This window comes from Fusarium subglutinans, assembly GCF_013396075.1.
Source record: "Fusarium subglutinans strain NRRL 66333 chromosome Unknown NRRL66333_c0000291, whole genome shotgun sequence".
Classification (NCBI taxonomy): Eukaryota; Fungi; Ascomycota; class Sordariomycetes; order Hypocreales; family Nectriaceae; genus Fusarium; species Fusarium subglutinans.
The window spans coordinates 15,105-33,651 of NW_023502354.1; the positions used below are offsets into that span (position 1 = coordinate 15,105).

The window sequence follows — 18,547 nt, forward strand, 5'->3', positions numbered from 1 at the left end:
GGGCTTCCTGGCGTCTTATCGCAGGGTCATGATTGGATCGCAAGTATTATCACTATCTCCAAGCAGTTCCGGAGTTGCCGGTGGGCTGCAAGCATACCCTCCATTGAGACAAGACAAGCCGACGCCTCTCCCCACATTTTGTTCTAATTCTTGGACCCCCCCCAACCGAAAATTGCCGCTGTTCCCATTCTCCATTTCCCATCCTCTCCCCGCCATCCGGACCCCATGAGAGAAGAAGGCCTGACAGACAGACAGTATGGCACCACCATCAGTCGAGAACGGCTCAGACACCTCTACTGCCAAACGACGCCGCATCGCTCTTGCATGCAATGCTTGTCGTCTGCGCAAATCCAGGTATGGGGCAGCTCTCATTTGCCATTGCCTCCCTCTGTAGTCAACCAGTGCCCTCGCTGACGTGCTAGATGTGATGGCACGCGTCCGTCGTGCTCATCATGTGTTTCTCTTACGCTGGACTGCCAGTACGAGCCTGGCGACTCGGCTGCCAACGTGATCGTTCGTAAGCAGTATATATCAGATCTAGAATCACGTGTCTACAATGTCGAGCAGGTAGTCCACCGACTCAATTATTTCTTCGAAGGCCATCTGTCTGCCTGTGCTACTGCTACTGGCAACGCTACTGTTACTGCTGCTGCTGCTGCTCAATCTCGTCTTCCCCGCATTCCCTCACCACCTGCACCGTTATCATCAGCTCTTGAAGAAGAGACCAACGATGGTAGCCACCCGCATGCAACGGGCCTTGAAGAGCCTCAGGATGAAGATGCTACCACGAATGGAATGGCTATGACCTTTGTGGAAGAGCACACCTCGGCATTCTTTGGTGGCTCCTCGAACATCAACTTCACCCGACTTCTTCTCAAAGCTGTCAATCACATTCGTAATCCTGCCCGGCGACAGGGAGCGACAGTGGGCCAACAACATGAACTCAGCGAAACCAACCTTGCAAAAGCCTCTCGGTCTTACACGAACCCAGTTGCGGCATCACCAGACACAGGTCCAAAAGCAATGACTACTCTTCCTCCAGCTCAAGAGATGGATCGCATGCTTGATGTTTACTTCAAAACCGCCGGCACAGTCTTTCCTTTCATCCATGAAGAATCGATGAGAAAGACATATACAACCTGCAAAGCAAGTAATTGGACCAGAGTCCGCAGGACCTTCTTAGGCACCCTCAATGTCATCTTTGCCACGATAGCCAGTGCAGACCAGGATGCAATACCATCAGCGCGGGAACGGCAAGAGAGGTCTAATATCTTCTTCAACAGAGCCACAGCTCTTTGTAGTGAATTATCAAAGCAAGTCATCAGCATCGAGATCGTCCAGTATCTCGTCCTAGTCGTCATTCATTGCCAGGGTGCTCAGCGCTCAGTGCAAGCGTGGAATATTCTCGGACTTGCCGTTCGCTCAGCCATGGCGTTAGGTCTTCACAGTGCCCAGGCCCGCGAAGGCATTGATGAATTGCAGGCCGAGTATAGTCGACGAACATGGGTTGTGATATACTGCATGGACAAGGTTCTAAGTGTTGCTTTTGGACGGCCAGCTATCATTCCGGATGAGTACATGCTGGACCAGCCATCACCATCCTCTGAGCTTGCTATGCCAACTCCAGATAGCGCTGGCACGGGCGTTGACATTCCTGGCGATTTCCTCGCGGTTTCATTCCGACTGCATCAAATCATGAACGGCTCTCTGAGACAGCAATACGGCGGCAATGTCCATACTGCCGAGCCAGAGCCGGATGATATGATGTCTCTACAGGCTTCAGGCCAGCTGAGAAAGGAACTCCGTGCATGGTCTGCAAGTCTGCCCCCGTACCTGCGACTATGCGAGCCCAAAGCAAAAGTACTGTCTGAAAATAGCTCCGTAAATCGTCTTAGGGTGATTCTGACACTGAGGTACCACAATATCAATATGCTGATTCACAGGCCACTTCTCTGCAGCACCATTCGACACCTTTTTCTCGGTGGCAACTCTGTGTCTAATGAAAACTCCTCCTATATTATCCAGCTTGCGATGGGAGAGGCTCACCAATCCTTACGCTCGGCACAACATACTATCGAGCTCGTACATACCATATTAAAGGCCGACCCATCAGGGAGCAACAACCTCGGAGTTGCCTATTTTACACTCCACTACGGTCAGTACGGCATTACCTTACGAGAACCTTTTAGTCACTAACGCCATCAGCAGTCTTCACAGCCTCGTTGGTCGTTCTTGGCCGGATACTCTGGGCGCAGCATGGACAGGGTGCTGCAGCAGATGAGACGGCTTTGGCAATGTGTAAATCACTCCTAGGACAAGTCGAGACCATTTTCCAGTTATTGGATCACGACAACAGTCTGGTATATAGCTGTTCCAGGTATATCAACAACATGTTGGAAGTGTGTACAGCCCAAGGTACGTGAACTCACCCACTTAGTCACTTCCCACGCACCAAAGGCCTGACAAGACATGCAGATGCAATTGTCACGGTTCAAAATGCAGAGTCTGGTGACTCATCGGCTCATCAGCCGCCGTCTTCTTTGGCTGCAAAACAACTGGAAACAATGATGCATCTTGGTATGGGGGATATGGAGATGTTTCAGGCCTATTCATCGCAAATCTACGACCCAGCGCTGTTTGAGGGCTTGGATAGATCATCAGTTGAAGCAGCTACTGCCAGGAATACAGATTGGGAAAATTCATTTTGGGCAATGTAGAACAGATCAATATGTTTGGGCAAATGGGGAGCATGGAGTTGCGGGGTTGCTTTGTTTTTTGTTGGTCCATTTCCAGGCTGTAAACAGTTCTTTCTCCCTAATTGAACAGGTATCACAAATGATTACGGAGAGAACATGGTGTGCAAATATACTCTTGTCTATCATTCAAGACTGGCTTGGTGAAGGTCAAGCTTCGCTGCAATCGAAATCAGGCCTTCAATGTGTCTGCGATAACCTCAGTAGCCATTAGCGTCTGCTCATCCTGGAACCGCCATCCAACCAGTTGGAAGCCCGTTGGTGCGCCATCAACGACAGTCGCATCATCTAGAGAAATTATTAGTACGCAGGTAATACTGGTGATTCTAGTCGGGGTCATCAACTCACATCCGTCTTTAGAGTCAAGCGTCTTGTCGGCCTTACCGAACGGGACGACACTGCTGGGAAACTGGTGGCTAGTAAGTAGCTGTTCACTTTAACAATGTCAAAGAAAGGGGAAACTCACATCGAGTAAATTCCACGGTATCGTGTACATCAGTGGACCAAACTCTCCGTGTGGAACAGCCGAACCACGACTGGCCGGGCAAAGCAAAACGTCAATGCCCGCCTCGCGCCAGATTTTGGCCCATTCTTCTCGATAATCATGGATATCGGCGCTGATTTTGATATTCTCACCCAGGTCCGCGACATATCCCGGGTCTAAGAATTTCCCTGGGTCCATGGCATCCAAGTCTGCTATCGGGCTCTCGGCGCCATCTTGGACAAACTTCAACGGTAGGTTCACTTGGTCGAGTGCGAACCAACGCATGGCGATTTTCATTGCCTTCATCGTCGGCGGAGCCTCGATGATCTTGATTGTATGGCCTGCAGCTCTGAGCCGACCAACTGCTGAGGCCATGGTCCTCGCAATAGGCGGAAAGACGGGAAAATGAGGATCTTGCGACCATACACCAATAGTCAGCTTGTCCTTCCTAGGTGCATCGTGCCACGGTATAGCGAGTGCTGTGGAATCGTAGCGCCAAGGCTCAGCTTGAATGATAGTCTTCATGAAGAGGGTAAGATCCTGTGCTGTGCGCGCCATCGGACCAAGGGTCGGTTGGACGCCCTGCCATCCCTTCAACGCGAGTTCTGCCTGCTTTGACCACGGCAGACGGTTGACTGTAGGTCGGAACCCGTATACTCCCGTGAACATCGCAGGAACTCGTACTGAGCCAGCGATATCTGATCCAACACCCATGATGGATCCGCAGAGACCTAGCTGTGCTGCTTCGCCCGAACTGCTGCCACCGGGCGAGAGGCACAGCTTATAAGGGTTCAAGGTACGTCCAAACACATTGTTGAAACTCTCGCAGACCTACCGGATGCCCAGTTAGACTTTGTGATAGGGAATGCGGGTACTACTTACAAAGAGTGTCTGGGGCACATTGGTCTTACAGTAAAATACTGCGCCTGCAGCCTCGAGCATATCAGCAATCACGGCATTCTCATCTGCAGGCGGATGTCTGAGATGACCGACGAAACCCATCGTAGAATACTGTCCCTTGACATGAATCATGTCCTGTTCAAAGATTAGCTGAGGTACTTAGCAGCTGGTTCCTCCATACGCACCTTCAAAGTTATAGGCAGACCGTGCAAGGGTCCAACTGTTTTTCCTTCCTTTGACAAGTATTCATCAAGCCATCGCGCACGCTCAAGCGCCTTGTCAAAGAAGATCTCCGTGAGAGAGTTTGTCTGACAGACACGTAAAGTCAGCTTGAACCGGTCTTGCTCTGTATCGGGTTTCATACCAATTGATGTACGATTGCTGCTCGCTTACAGAACGCCGTGGCAACATCGTATGACGAAAGCTCACCCGTGGCGATCTTGGCTGTTAGACTGACAGCAGTATACTTCTCTGTTATGTCTATCTCCCGCTCAGTGAGAAGCCCAGCTTCACTGAGCAGCTCAAATGCGCTGGCCGTGCTCTGTGGGGTCACTTTGCTCGTGATGGTAGCTGGTAAGAGCCATTGTTCAGGAATGAGGGCCTCTCTTGTTGCTCTCTTCTGGTTGATGAGTTGTTGCCAATTGACTTCAGCCATTGTGACTGTGTAAGGGTGAGGGATCTTATACAAAAGATTTTGGCCTAGCCAATGGTATGAGTAGCTTGTTCTTCCGTCTAATAAGTTTGAATCTGTCGCTGGTTATATATCGCGTAGCCGTAGCTCGGAAGCAACAGATCGAGGAGACAATAAGAATTAAGCTCCTGCCTGCCTTTCTCGCCGTTGGCACTATCTGAATATCCCTTATCTGCTATCCGTGTGTCATCCGCCATTATCCATGTCTAGTCCATTTTTGTGTACGTAGAGAAGGTTTTCGGGGCAAGGTCGGAAGCTAGATAGCACCCCACATCAACCCCGCGTTTAGAACCCAAGATCAAGGGTCCCAAAGCACTCGTGCAGTTCGTAGTACTAGATGCGCCGGGATTACTCCTATCTGTGCCGCCGTGTCCCGTTGCATCGTTGCGCCTTATCTCTGATATTGATCGCCTCTAAAATACCGACCAGTCATTTAATCTGTGTTACTTTCTGCTAGCCACTGTGTTTCTAGCCTGACTTACCCCGAAAGCAATCCCGACTTGGCACGTGATGGAAACTCTAGTCTTTTCGGCAAAGCACATCACTTCTGCAAACTGTGTCTCTCTTGGTTGAACCTCTCAGTGATGGGGAATTTACTCACTAGAGGTAAAGCGCGCGGTATGCGGCAGCTCTTGGTCACATTCAACTGTAAATAACACTTATTAAAACATGTTTCCAGCAACATACTAAATCCTCACATAATTACCAAGATAAGCTTTCCAGCTTGTTTTCTATACCAATCTCACTGGAATTCTGTAAGAGTGGAAACTTAGTATTTAACTATTACCTTGCTATAATCAAGACGATGTCTTTTCTTAACTGGTCAAAAAGAGAAGCGCTACGTAGTGTTGAAACTGACCAATATCTGAAGAAAGCTGCGCGCCTCGCCTTAACTCTATCAGAACATATGGAAGAATCTTGGGAATTATCTCTTTGAGTGCCACAAGCCTTCACGAGGTCACGAGCCCCACGTCCCTTAGGTAGTCACTCTCGTACAGGCGGGGTACAAAGGGTTCCCCTTGCGACGCTTTTTTTTTTACAAAAGACCACCTAAATTAATGAAATTGAGTCCCGATTGAAACTATGACTTCCCAAGCTACTCTAGCTGGAGCACAAGATATCTGTGAAATAGATGACCGCAGCTTCCACACGCACTTACAGCGTGCAGCTGATGACCCCACCGGGGTACCTGATTTTCTGCCCGAAGAGGCCGGCGATAGCTTCACTCCTTTCAATGTAGGAAATCGTGACTTTTACATTAATATGCGACCGCCAACACCACTCCAATTATCCCAGCTTTTCGTACCTATTTCCCTTATCCAGAGCTGGATTAAATACATTAACGCCTGGGTCACTCATCTCATCGAAAACGGCGTTATTGACAACTGGAATACACCCCTAAAGCCCTGGTCAAGGATACTCAAATGGGAGGGCATCTTCACCGCAACAACGTATGTTGTGGCTCGGTGTGATGATTTACTTATGAATTCATAGGGAATCTTCAGTCAAAAGTCACTGAAAGGCCCCTAGACTAGGGGCTCAAGTCCCTTTGCACCCTATCACCAAATTTATGCCGTTAAATAAGTTCCTTCTTATTACACGCTTCATCCGCACTTTCGACCACACACAGCTCGATGTGAGCGATGAGATGGATCTTCCGAAGGTATTCCAAGCGGCCGAGCCGTGGTCTTGATATATATAGCAAGTCTCGTCAGAGCTCTTTCTTCCTGGGACTAATATCACTATAGATGAGTGTATGGTCCCATTTAAAGGCAGATCCAAAGAGACAACGGTCGTCAAGAATAAACCTACGCCTACAGGGTTCAAGATTTGGGTCGTTGCTCAACACGGCTCCTTTATGCGTTGGCTTTGGCATGTGAAAGCAACACCGTACAAAGCAGTTATCGTCAAGCTGCCCCCACCGCACGAGCCAAAGGGGAAGCAGGGAAAGCTGGAGACTACGGTTGCCCTGAGTAATACACAGAGTGTCTTTATTCACCTATGTAATATGCTGCCAAAGATGACATATCACGTCTTCACAGATAACCTCTTCTCCTCGCCAAATCTCTTCCGTGCCCTTCGTGAAGCCGGCTGCGGAGCCACAGGCACAGCGCGCCCTAACTACGGCGTCAGCAAGGAGCTGAAAGATGCCAAAGAGGGAAAAAAGGCAGGCAAAGGCCCTGCCCTTCAGTACAACGAGGTGCGTGCTATCCCTACAAAGGATAAGAAGGTACGGGCTGTAGACGGATTTCTACGCATTTCACTTACTAATTTGTCCCTTCTAGGTCATTCAAATCGGCTGGAAAGATAGCGGCATTTAGCTCTTCCTTTCAACTGTGTACGCCGTTGCAGATAACGACCGCACACTTGAAAAGAGGAAATCGCCAGCGAAGAAGGCTACGAAGTCGGAATCACAGGAGATAGAGCGGATCTTTGGTAGTGATGCCTTCAAAGTAATGCCTATCCCTATGGTTGCTGCTGATTATAACGATGAAATGAACCACGTTGACCGATAAAAGACTATATCCTAAGTGGTTAGTTCCTAATATCTAGAGGATACTAAACGTAAGGAATGTTTCCCTTTAGCTATTAGCAGAGTATATTTAACTACTAATATTAGAAATATAGATAGAAATTAGATAAGAAAAGTTAAAGAACTTGCTAAAGATATGTTAAGACCTAATTTTATATAAAGGTCTTATTATATAACTAAGGAATATATTATAATCCAGATGACTAATCAGGGCAAAATATATACCAAAATAATGAGAAAAATCAGGGCTTTTGATTGGTATGCTTACCTAAGTAAAATGTGGAGAATTAAGTAAGTTCTACATATTAAAGTTTTTTCCTATAAAACTTTAAATATTTCCTACTAAGGGAATATTAGTTAGAAAGTTACGTGAACTGGGTTACGTGATGATTATATAATAAGGATTACGTATATAAGATTTTACCCCTTAGTTGGATGATTTACGATATACTATGAGAAACCTTACTTTCTTATTTAAGCTTTATAAGCCTACTAAAGGCTAGCGCCTTCTAAATTGGGTAAAAAGTATATCTTATTTTTCTCTGAATTTTGGCGGTTTTTATGATAGTTATTTTGTTACCATTGGGTTTACCCCTCTTTAGGAATTTTAATGCCTGCTCTTTGGAATGTCTATATAAACCCCAGGACTTCTTACTTAGGGAACTCCCTTTTTAGTTACAGACTTATTAACTTCTTGATTATATAATATATATTATTAAATTTGGAAAAATTCGTTCTATTTAACGGACTTACTTTTATCTTATAAATCTTACTCTATGCCTTACTATTCGGTAGTTATAACTTTCTACTCTCTTAATACCTTCTCCTCCTTCTTTTCTATTACTATAGTATATCCTACTACTTATAGTGAATTTATTGGCTATTTTATTTAAGCCTTAATAAGATATATATACTAGTTAAAGCCTAGCTTATTACCTCCTGTATTAGAAAGCTTATATTTAAGTTAAAGGATAATTTAAAACTATAAAACCTTAAGTTAAATTATTATAGGTTTATATAGATTGTTTTTAAGCCAGAAAATAAGTTTAAATATTTATATTTAATTATTAATAGTAATTTAAATACATTTAGTCTAGGTATATCTTTAGATTATAACTTCTATAATAGTTTATCTTATATCTATAAATAGATAAAGACTAGTAATAAGATCTAGATATTACTAGGAAATAACTTAGGTATAAAGGAAAATAATAAGAAGGCTAATCCGGAGCTAGAACATATTCTTATCGTTAAAGGTATTAAAATTACTACTTTCCTTCCCTTAATCTATAAGTAGAAAGCCAAAGAATAACCATACTATCTTTACTAGGCTATACCAAGCTCTAACGACGCCCCATTCCTCCACAAACTTCCAAGAAACAATACAACAATATATGCCAAGTCTGAAGGTCAGAGACTCAACATCTCAGAGGTCATACCGCAGCCCAGGGTTAAAGACAAGACCTTCCCTGCCCGTATCTTCTCATATAGGCCTGGGGGTATAACAAAGGAATATCAGCGCATTACTTCCAAGCTAGGATACCCAGAACACATTGTTCACTTCGAATATTTCGGTAGTAGTAGTGACAACCTGGGCGACCCATTCGAGGTAAAGGTTCAAGAGCCTAAGACCAACAGGCACAAGATAATAACTATTCCCTCCGACAGGATCCTCCTCAACGTACTCAACAAAGCTAGCTTCGACGTACTTTACTTGTACAAGTTTAAAGCTTATAGTATTTACAAGGTAACACTCTGCAAAGGAGACGTTAACTACAAGAGCACATTACTATTAGAAAAGGAAAAGGGCACTGCTTTACAGCCATGTGTTAATTGCGGGCTTAGGAAGATTGCCGTAGAAATTAATTAGAAATAAATCTTCAACAGATTGTAAACAAACTAAATGAGTTTCCCTACAGTGCCTCAAAGCCATAGCGTCCGTCGAGTGTTGATTATGTCTGCCCTTACACAGCAGCATTATACAGGAGTCACTTTCGTCGTATCGCGTTAGATAACGTTCTCTCAAGTAAGCACCGTTTGCCCTAGATTGATGGTGACCACAGGCAGACCCAGTAATTTGACGCGAGTTCTGGCAGGATTGATAGGAATATTATTTCGTGGGAGCCATCGTCCGTACGTCACATGTCTTTGTTATTATGGCACTTATAAATACACAATACTGGTTCATATCCTCGCTAATGTAGATAAAACAACTTCAAAGTAGCCGTTTTTACTTGCACTAAACAAAACCAGAGTTATCGGCGTAATTAAAAACCTTGGCAATAGTACCTGTATTAAATGCCTCCTTAATCAGAATAATAACTAAATAACTAAATAAATAAGTCAGACCGTAAAAGAAAACAGTAATATATAGTAAAGTTTAGTACTTATAAACTAGCAATTATTATAAAGAATCTAAATATTATAATAAGTATATAGAAACTATACTTAACCTTTTATATAGTAGTTCTAGTCTTATACTTTTTAAATTTATATATCTAGAGAAAAGTAAGAAATATTAGACTAAAAAAAATAAGGTAAATAGTACTAGTAAGTTTAAAAAGGTAGTTTAAAATAGAAATAGCCTTAGTAATAATAAAAGTAGCTATACTAAGGGTAATATTAATTCTAAGCTAAGTTCTTCAGTAAGTAAAGGTATTAACCTATAGGTGCTTTAAGTCACGCAAAACACGGACGAACGCGTACTTTACATCCTCTACCAGTTACATCAAGGCTCAAACACAGCACTACAATACCCAGGAAGTTCAAAGGACATCCTCTTCCCAGCAAATTATCGACACAAACATCGTGAGCAATCGAGATGTGCCATTTGCGCTACATGTCGCTCAGAATCAGACCCGGTGTGCGCTGCGGCCACTGTATTGAGCTGCTATGATCTTCGATGCAATACCCGAGAGCAACTATCAAGGCCTCGCTTAGCAGTCAACCGCCAGCCGTTTCCTGCACCAAATGTTCATTTTGGGATATTCGCATCTGGAAACTCTGTTATAAAAACCGGGGAAGTTCGGGATCGGCTCACTAAAAATCGAAATGCAATAGGGTTCGAGATGGAGAGTGCTGGTGTCTGGGATATATTCCCTTGTATTCTTATTAAGGGTGTTTGTGACTATGCGGATAGTCATAAAAACAAGGAATGGCAGCAATTTGCTTCTGCTTCTGCTGCAGCATGTTCCAGGGTGTTACTGGGTCATTGGAACTCCGATAAGGATCAAGTTGCCTTACTTTGTATCATTGAAGATACCTGCTAACCATATTGGAAGGGTTATTGAAGGGGCGCCTAATGTACAGCCTGCTCTTCCATGGTATCCGGAGGTCGGCCCATTGAACAATTCCAACACCCAAGTTCCTTCTAAGCCTCCTTCTAGATCAGCTAGGAGCCAAGTGAACGAGTACTTCATACCAGGTGACGGTATTGCTTTGGAGGTTATCACAGCTGATATCAGCCGCTACCTAGGCAACGATGCCAAAGTGCGGGCTGGGTATTATATTGTACGTTCGAGCGAGACAAAAAATCTCTTTGACAACAATCAATCCACCCAAAACTGCCGCTGATGTTTAGTCTTTCGTGTTTGTAGAATCCAGCCACAGGCCAGCGTGTTGAAAGATATTTCCTCACCTATTTCAGAACTCTAACTACGGTAGGCGTTGTAAAGTGATTTTAGATCAAGACGATGCTGACTATAGGAAAATGAAATATAGCCGCAATTGATAACCCATCTTTCTATCTACCGTCTGTTTCTATTATAGCGCCCGTCCTCATCTCACTATAGGCATTATTGGCTTAAATTAGCAGATAGAACTTAGAGGTACCGGGTAACTGGCCGCTATCGGCACCCGGGGCTGATAAGATAAGCGAGGCAGCGCGCCAGGTTAGATGTCAGACTTGATGATTGCCAATGTAAAAGATGACATGATTTGAACCAACAGCGCTCAACAATCACAATGGTCGGTGTACCGACAAGTAAAGGATGTCGCCTGTGTATCCAGCGAAGCGTCAAGGTACAAATAAACCCCAGTCGTGCTTTTGCGTAGCGAGTACTAAGTGCAGCGTCAGTGTGATGAAGAAAGGCCGAGCTGTGCTCAGTGTCGAAGAGGCGGACGGACTTGTCCCGGCTATGTCCGTGAGATGAAGTTTGTCGACGAGGGGCCCAAAATCCGACGCACAAGAGGCAAATCTCATGCCCCTACTACCAAACCAACATCAGAAAAGGCATCTAAAGGCCTCAGTCGACATAATAGAGATCTGCTTCGTCACCGAGAAACGAGCCCCGATATTAGGCTGGGCCAACCAAGCAGCTTCAAGGCGGAGCGCGACCAAATCCTCTCGTCCTTCGTGTCAGCCATGTTTCCTCTTGCCTCCGCCACAGCGCAAATCTCATTTCTCGGTAGCTGGTTATGGCATATTCCACCTCGCTTGGGCAGCAGCATAGTTCTGGACCATGCTGCGTTGTCAGTAGCTTGGTCATACTTCGCAAAGCTATATGGAGATCCCATCGCACTGCGAAATGCAGAGACCTCATACCTATGCGCAGTGAGAAGTCTGGCTTTGGCTCTTGATGATGCGAAAGACCAGCTTAGCGCAAATGTTCTGTGTGCGACAGTCCTTCTAGGACATTTCGAGGTATGCTACAATACTCCATCTGGTCTTCTGACTCTTGTGCTGACTGAAGAACATGAAGACCTTTGTCAATGTCGGTTATGCGTGGATTAGACATGCTGGGGGAGCCGCTCGACTAATGCAGCTTCGGGGTGCTTAGCGGTGTTACGAGTCTTCGTTCGAGTACTCGATGTTTCTTGCATGTCGCGGAGCAATTGTCAGTTTATCTTCTCCATTATACGGTGTAAATACTGACACGTTCTCAGATCTCCGAAGCCTTGACCTCCGGGCAGCCGTGCATTCTGGAGTCCGAAAGTTGGCAGAATATCCCAGATGGCTTGATCGAGTTTCCGCTGTTGCCGGCGTCACCTGACATGTACCATCGGATCTTCGGCTACTTTGCACTTATTCCAGGGCTACAGAGTAGGATGAGTCTCTGTAACAGGGATGCCTCTGATGAGACACTCAATTCTCTACTTTCAACGGCACAACAGCTTCGGCAAGACATGCGGCAATGGTATCGAGATTATGCAACTCGCGATAGTAATTTGAGAGAGCCTCAGGCTATCTCTCCTGTATCGGATGGCTACCCGTTCCCTTCAAATTACAAATATCACGATGTCATGTCAGCCACTATCATTGTTGCATATTGTGCGTATCTGATAATTCTCAATCGATCAGTCGCTCTTTTGGATGTCTCTGATGGAGAGGCCTCGGACACCCAGGGCCTCGCAGCCGCAATTTGTATGTCTGTGGATTACTGTCTGCACACTGGATACTGCGGCACGCAAACCATGAAACTTGCGCTACCTATTGCTCACTCGGTGTTACCTCGCCACTATCATCAATGGACTAAGAAATGGATGGATAAATTCGATGCAATAATGGAGGCAACGATGATCCAACCACTGTTCTCTTAGACTATCTATATATCCTATGTAATAGCAGCGTTTATAACCCTTTAATACCCAGTAATGGCCTTCGGCCGATAAACTGACTCAAGCTTTGCGACTTCATCATTCGTCAACGTGATGTTAGCAGCCAATACCGCTTCATCAATACGCTCCTTGCTATTCAGGCCGATAATCGGATTGACTCCCTTATGTAGACACCATGCTATTGCAATTACCGCCATGGGAAGCCCTCTCGCCTTAGCCACCTCTTCAACTATGTCAACAGTTGCCTTGTCTGCTTCGTTTTCTCGATCGTAGAGTCGACTTAGTGTTTGGTCATGCTGTGTTCGCAAAGAAGTGCTTTCGTCAAGGCCGTTCCAGGGACGAGCGAGGACACCGCGTGCGTTGGGAGACCACTAGAACCCATATGAGCAAGACGGCATGGCAAGTGTCTAAGGCTTGGACTTACAGGAATGCATCCAACTCCTGTGTCTTTGCAGTATGGCATCATCTCTCGCTCCTCCTCTCGGTAAAGAAGGTTATAGTAATTCTGCATGGAAATGAACTTGTGCCAACCGTTTCGCTCGGCCACATTTTGCAGGGCTTGGAACTCCCAAGCAGGCATCTTTTATCTTCTCTGTCAGCCACAAAGGATAAAACGAACATGGCCGTGTTTGACTTACAGAACTTGCTCCGATATACCGTGCCAATCCAAGTTCCGCCACATCATTGAGTGCTTTCATAATCTCCTCCGGTGGAACATCGGGATCCATACGCTGGATCTGCAGGACGTCGATATATGTGCCCAGCCTCTTGACACTAGCTTGCACTGCATCGAAGATGTGCTTGCGCGACAGTCCAGCTCTGTTCACCATCTCTCCATCGTTGATGGATGCAGCGAAGACAGAGAGTTGAGGCTCGCCCGGGGCGCTGGTTGCAAACCGGCATTTGGTCATGATCACGACGCGCTCTCGAGGAATGTTGTACACTGCTAGGGCTTTGGCGATGATTTCTTCGGAGGCGCCATTTGAGTAAAGGTCAGCCTAAGAACTGAAGTCAGGGGCTTGTACGAGACGTCATATTGTTAGTTATCAGGGGCTGACTTACCGTATCCCAGGTGTTAATGCCGGCTTTGAAGGCGTGTTCGAGGAGGGGGAGAGCTTCGTCTTCCTCGAGAACCCACTTAAGCCAATCTTTTCTTCCATAAGACATTGCTCCTAGAATGACTTTGGATGTTTTCAAGCCAGAGCGGCCAAGTCTGGTATAACCCATGCGTGTTGCTTTGGGTTGAATGAGAAGGTCTTTGACATAGCCGTGCTGAGAAGAGGACATGATGAGAGCAAAGCGACGTGCTGATAACAAGATAGATGGTTGTTTTAGTTTATCTTGTGCTCTGTTGAATGACTGCCATATCAACCTTTTATAACCTCCTGCCCTACTCATAAATCCGTGATCCGCTGTTCGCTCACAAGCTGACAGGATGCCAAGGTCAAAGACATTGCCCGCTAACCCCAAAATGGCTGCATCTTACGAGTGTAGCTAGTCCGTTTGAGGCTACATGATCCGAACTAGCCCTAATATGGCTCCAAGCCACGAACTTTAGCGCCGGCTTTCGGCTTACCAACAATAAGAAACCCATTGCTGACAATAGGTGAGCTATGATGTTGTCGTATGTGGAACAAGGCGGAGGTTACAATTGCGGAGTTAAGACTCAGTACATGAGTCAGCATGTAACGACCTGGGATAATAGAATTGCGAGGCAGGATATAAAGTCACCAAGGGCAGGCCAAGTGCAACAACATCACCAGCCCTCAGTCTACCAGTAAATCCAACTCGTTTGCGTGTTTATCTTGTTGATATCTCTCATTATCGCTATGGTTTCTTTAACTGAAGGTCAGAAGGCGACTATAAGTCCTGAAGCAGTCGAATTTCTCTCCAAGATTCGCCATCCACCACTAGCCAATACCATCTCATCCTTCATAACATCACCATGTCGAGTCCCAGGTCTCCGACAGGGCTTTACAGAAAAGACAGCTCCTGGCGAAGCCCTCTTAGTTGAGAAGCATAAACTTCAGATTACCGAGACTCTCATTGCCGGTGTCGCAGTTGTCATAATCGAACCGCCAATCATCAAGCCTGAGAAACAGAACAAGATACTGTTCAATGTTTTTGGAGGAGCGTTCATCATGGGCAGCCCCCGAGATAGAGCTGCACTGACCATGGCGGTTGAACTTGGTATCTGGGTCTACTCGGTCGACTACACCAAATCTCCTGAGGCCAAGTATCCTGAAGCTCGGGATCAATGTCTTGCTGTATACCGCGAGCTCCTGCAAAACGGCCCTCCTGGCGGCGCTCCTGTTGACCCCTGCGATATCCACGCCATGGGATGCTCTTCAGGAGCGCAGATACTCGTCTCGATGCTTCTTGTCGCGAGACAAAAAGGTCTTCCCATGCCTACAGCTGGGATGTATCTCTGCACGCCTGCCCTCGACCTGAGTGGAGCTGGTGATTCAATGGTCTTCAACTCTTTGGGGCGCGATATCATGCCTGTCAGTCTTCTCACTGGTATGGTATCGCAGAACTATGCCCCCAACGGAATTGATGTGACGGATCCGCTTTACTCGCCTATTTACGCTGACTATGATGACTCTTTCCCGCCGACTATCATAACTGTCGGGACGCGGGACTTTGCACTCAGTCATGCGATACGGCTCTATTGGAAGTTAAGAGAAGCTGGTGTCAACGTAGAGCTGCTGGTTTCCGAGGGAATGTGGCATGGCTTCAACTGGGATCCAGTCATCCCTGAGGCAATCAGGACTCGTGCTGCAGTGATTGAATTTCTGGAGCGCCGGACATAGGACTTTTATGAAATACCAATATCTCGAGACTATCTATAGATTTACCATTATATGTAATAAATACTCCACTAAGTCTCTTTTCAAAAGCTGCGCGTGTGATGAACTTGACTGATCTACAGAGGACTAAAAGGGGACAAAGATGCCGAAGGCGGTAGATAGCAGAGTTTGCACCTACTCGAATAAGTGAGACAAGATTGGCACTATGGCAAGTAGCCTGACAGTGTTAATTCATGCCAAGAGGGCAGGTTAAGGCCATTAACAACCCGGTGATCACCTATAAGAAAGCACCGACCATGTCGGTCCGATTAGCAGCACGTATTAGACATCGAATGAACCACTCGGTGACGATCACATGGTTCCATTTCACTCAGAATACTGTCTTTCCGCTCAATCCCGTACTCCACTTATCAATCTCTTCTTATCAATCCCTTGTGGCACGGTTCGCTTCTCTTGGCATTCGGCGAACCCAAAACAAAGGCCAAGAGGTGGGTTCTTTAGTGGAAAGGGTCTCTTGACTCCTGCCAGATGCGGTTAATAGTATCTTTTCGAACAATCTCTTGGACCGACAAGATGGGCCTAAACACACTTGCTAGCCTGCCAAGCTCGATGGTTATAAGCTTATTCCACTTAAAGTCCCATCTGATAAGCTTAAATAGCGCAGTGCTATCCACATGGTGGGTTTTCTGATCAGCCGAGCTCGGAGGCATGAAGGTCTTGGCTGCTAGAGTGTAGTATATAAGAGACCGACATGTGAATTATTACCATGGCTTTATGACTATTAGATTATTTCCAACAGAATTAAGCATAAGCATAACCTGATGAAGCACGATACTGCGGATGGCGAAAGGCCAGTGATGACCGACATCAACATCTCAGAAGTTGAACATGAAGATCCGATCCATCTGCAGATTCCAGCCAAGTACAAATGGACTGCACTCTTCCTCGTCATCACCCTTCCCTTAGGACATACCTGGACTGGCTCAGCCTTGGGCCCACTCAAGAATACTCTGCGAGAAGAACTCGGTATTAACAATACGCAATTTGGTGTCATCAGCAGTGCAGACGCTTTCGTCAACACCATCTTCCCTATTGTTGGGGGCCTGATCCTGGACTGGTGGGGTCCCAACATCGTCACCTTATGCTGCACAAGTGTAATCCTCATCGGATCTGTTGTCGCGGCCGTTGGCGTTCAGATTGGACTTTGGAGACTGCTCGTTTCTGGACATGTGCTCATGGGTTTTGGCATTGCAGTTTTAGATTCTGCAACTCAAAAGGTATTCTGCCCATACTCAATTAGCATAAAGATTTCTTACTAACTGCTTTAAAGTTCTTTTACCACTGGTTTGGCGCTTCTGGGCTTGCCTTGGCGTTTGGACTGGAGAGTGCCGTTTCTGGCACTGTCAGCCTTGTCTCTGGTATGGTCGCCATCCCAATCCGAGATCGCACAGGTTGGTACGGATGGACTTTTTGGATCCCAGTTTTCTTCTGTGGACTTTCTTTGGCCATGAACATTTCATACGTCTGCTTCGAGAGGTTTGCGGTTCCGACAAAGTACAGACTGACTCCGGGCCGTGAGGTAGCAATCACTGAGAAACATCTTATGACCAAGCGCAACTTCTCGTGGAAACTCTTGCTGACTTTGCCCTGGGCGTATCTTATGCTACCGGCTACCCAATTGCTACAGAGCGGCGCAGCCGGTGGTTTCAGCACTAGCTCGGCCGATATCATATTCTTGAAGGGTTACACGGAGGAAGTGGCTGGTTATCTCTCAACAGCACAGAGAATCCTCCCGATTGTTCTGAGCCCAGTCCTTGGCCTGGCTATAGATAAGTATGGCCATCGGTTTCACTATGTTGCCACAGCCCCTATCCTGTGGATCATTGCTTGTTCCCTCTTGGGCTTCGCAAACGTGCATCCCACCGCAGCTCTGGTCTTCTCCAGTTTAGCCGGCGTCATCAACTCTATGCCATTGCAGATCTGCATACCCCTTTTAGTAGCCGATCAAGCTAAGATTGGTACTGCCTTTGGTGTATGGAGAGCATTTAATAATTCAGGCTCAACTATTGTAAGTTCAGGGACTAGTCAATCGATTACCCAAACTAACAACACTAGATGGATGTTGTCTTTGGAGTTTTACAAGATGGGACCCAGGATAATGGTTACTACAAGGTTCTGCTTGTTGCCATTGGTATCAAAGCATGGGCCTTCGTGTTGGGTGTATCGTACATCATCGTCGACTACAAACTTCTAGGGAAGGGCATGACCATGACAAGAGTCCAACGTGAGGTAATAGAAGTCACGATCGAGGATCGCGATGCGAATCCTTTGACTCGCAGAAGGTCGAAGCCCTGGTTCACTGCCTTGACATTTGGCCTCTTGGTTGCTATGGTTGCGACTGCATGGGTGGTGTTTCTCAAATACCTGATCTGAGACGTATTTGACTCAGATATCGGCACGCCACGTCGATACAACCGTATATTTGTTTCAAGCTCAAGTATACTGAGTTCGCTTCTCGTTTGCGTTCCTACGGCACTACATAGCTCCTTGAGTGCTTGGAACCTTTCCAGCATTCTATCGCATAGCGGTACCGACAAAGAGTACTTTTGGCTGATGCAATAGTTCTTACTTTCGGTCAATAGCTGTAGGCTAAATGGGACTCCTGGAAATGACAGTCTGAACACCAGGTACTTATGCATCAGACTTGATAGTACAATATACTTTCGACTGAACTTCTGTATCATTCATTTAAAAATATGTAAAGCGGTGGCATTGACCCGGCCCACGTACGGTATAGCAATTTAAATTTCGATCCAAGGA

At 46.1% G+C, this 18,547-nt stretch overlaps 7 protein-coding genes across 7 annotated transcripts; 5 read left to right on the forward strand and 2 right to left on the reverse strand.

Annotated features, from left to right (window-relative positions):
• Window positions 1-256: 256 nt before the first annotated feature.
• FSUBG_12802 (Zn(II)2Cys6 transcription factor) lies at window positions 257-2,196 on the forward strand (the record flags this gene model as incomplete). The annotated part of the gene is made up of 3 exons (XM_036677627.1): window positions 257-354; window positions 403-436; window positions 481-2,196. 3 exons carry the CDS (start codon window positions 257-259, stop codon window positions 2,194-2,196), a joined length of 1,848 nt encoding a protein of 615 aa, XP_036531723.1.
• Window positions 2,197-2,925: 729 nt separating this feature from the next.
• FSUBG_12803 (amidase) lies at window positions 2,926-4,792 on the reverse strand (the record flags this gene model as incomplete). The annotated part of the gene is made up of 6 exons (XM_036677628.1): window positions 2,926-3,041; window positions 3,102-3,162; window positions 3,220-4,068; window positions 4,120-4,272; window positions 4,323-4,445; window positions 4,502-4,792. The coding sequence occupies 6 exons, from the start codon at window positions 4,790-4,792 to the stop codon at window positions 2,926-2,928; spliced, it is 1,593 nt and encodes a 530-aa protein (XP_036531724.1).
• A 1,119-nt stretch (window positions 4,793-5,911) lies between these two features.
• On the forward strand, window positions 5,912-7,149 carry FSUBG_12804 (ac transposable element-derived 4; the record flags this gene model as incomplete). Its single annotated transcript, XM_036677629.1, has 4 exons — window positions 5,912-6,279; window positions 6,359-6,491; window positions 6,657-7,058; window positions 7,114-7,149. 4 exons carry the CDS (start codon window positions 5,912-5,914, stop codon window positions 7,147-7,149), a joined length of 939 nt encoding a protein of 312 aa, XP_036531725.1.
• A 4,175-nt stretch (window positions 7,150-11,324) lies between these two features.
• On the forward strand, window positions 11,325-12,899 carry FSUBG_12805 (C6 zinc finger domain protein; the record flags this gene model as incomplete). The annotated part of the gene is made up of 3 exons (XM_036677630.1): window positions 11,325-11,381; window positions 11,437-12,003; window positions 12,246-12,899. 3 exons carry the CDS (start codon window positions 11,325-11,327, stop codon window positions 12,897-12,899), a joined length of 1,278 nt encoding a protein of 425 aa, XP_036531726.1.
• A 41-nt stretch (window positions 12,900-12,940) lies between these two features.
• Window positions 12,941-14,204, reverse strand: FSUBG_12806 (alcohol dehydrogenase; the record flags this gene model as incomplete). Its single annotated transcript, XM_036677631.1, has 4 exons — window positions 12,941-13,288; window positions 13,342-13,497; window positions 13,556-13,915; window positions 13,980-14,204. 4 exons carry the CDS (start codon window positions 14,202-14,204, stop codon window positions 12,941-12,943), a joined length of 1,089 nt encoding a protein of 362 aa, XP_036531727.1.
• A 542-nt stretch (window positions 14,205-14,746) lies between these two features.
• On the forward strand, window positions 14,747-15,730 carry FSUBG_12807 (uncharacterized protein; the record flags this gene model as incomplete). The annotated part of the gene is made up of 1 exon (XM_036677632.1): window positions 14,747-15,730. The coding sequence occupies one exon, from the start codon at window positions 14,747-14,749 to the stop codon at window positions 15,728-15,730; it is 984 nt and encodes a 327-aa protein (XP_036531728.1).
• An 854-nt stretch (window positions 15,731-16,584) lies between these two features.
• Window positions 16,585-18,160, forward strand: FSUBG_12808 (major facilitator superfamily transporter; the record flags this gene model as incomplete). Its single annotated transcript, XM_036677633.1, has 3 exons — window positions 16,585-17,004; window positions 17,058-17,795; window positions 17,843-18,160. The coding sequence occupies 3 exons, from the start codon at window positions 16,585-16,587 to the stop codon at window positions 18,158-18,160; spliced, it is 1,476 nt and encodes a 491-aa protein (XP_036531729.1).
• Between the last annotated feature and the right edge of the window lie 387 nt (window positions 18,161-18,547).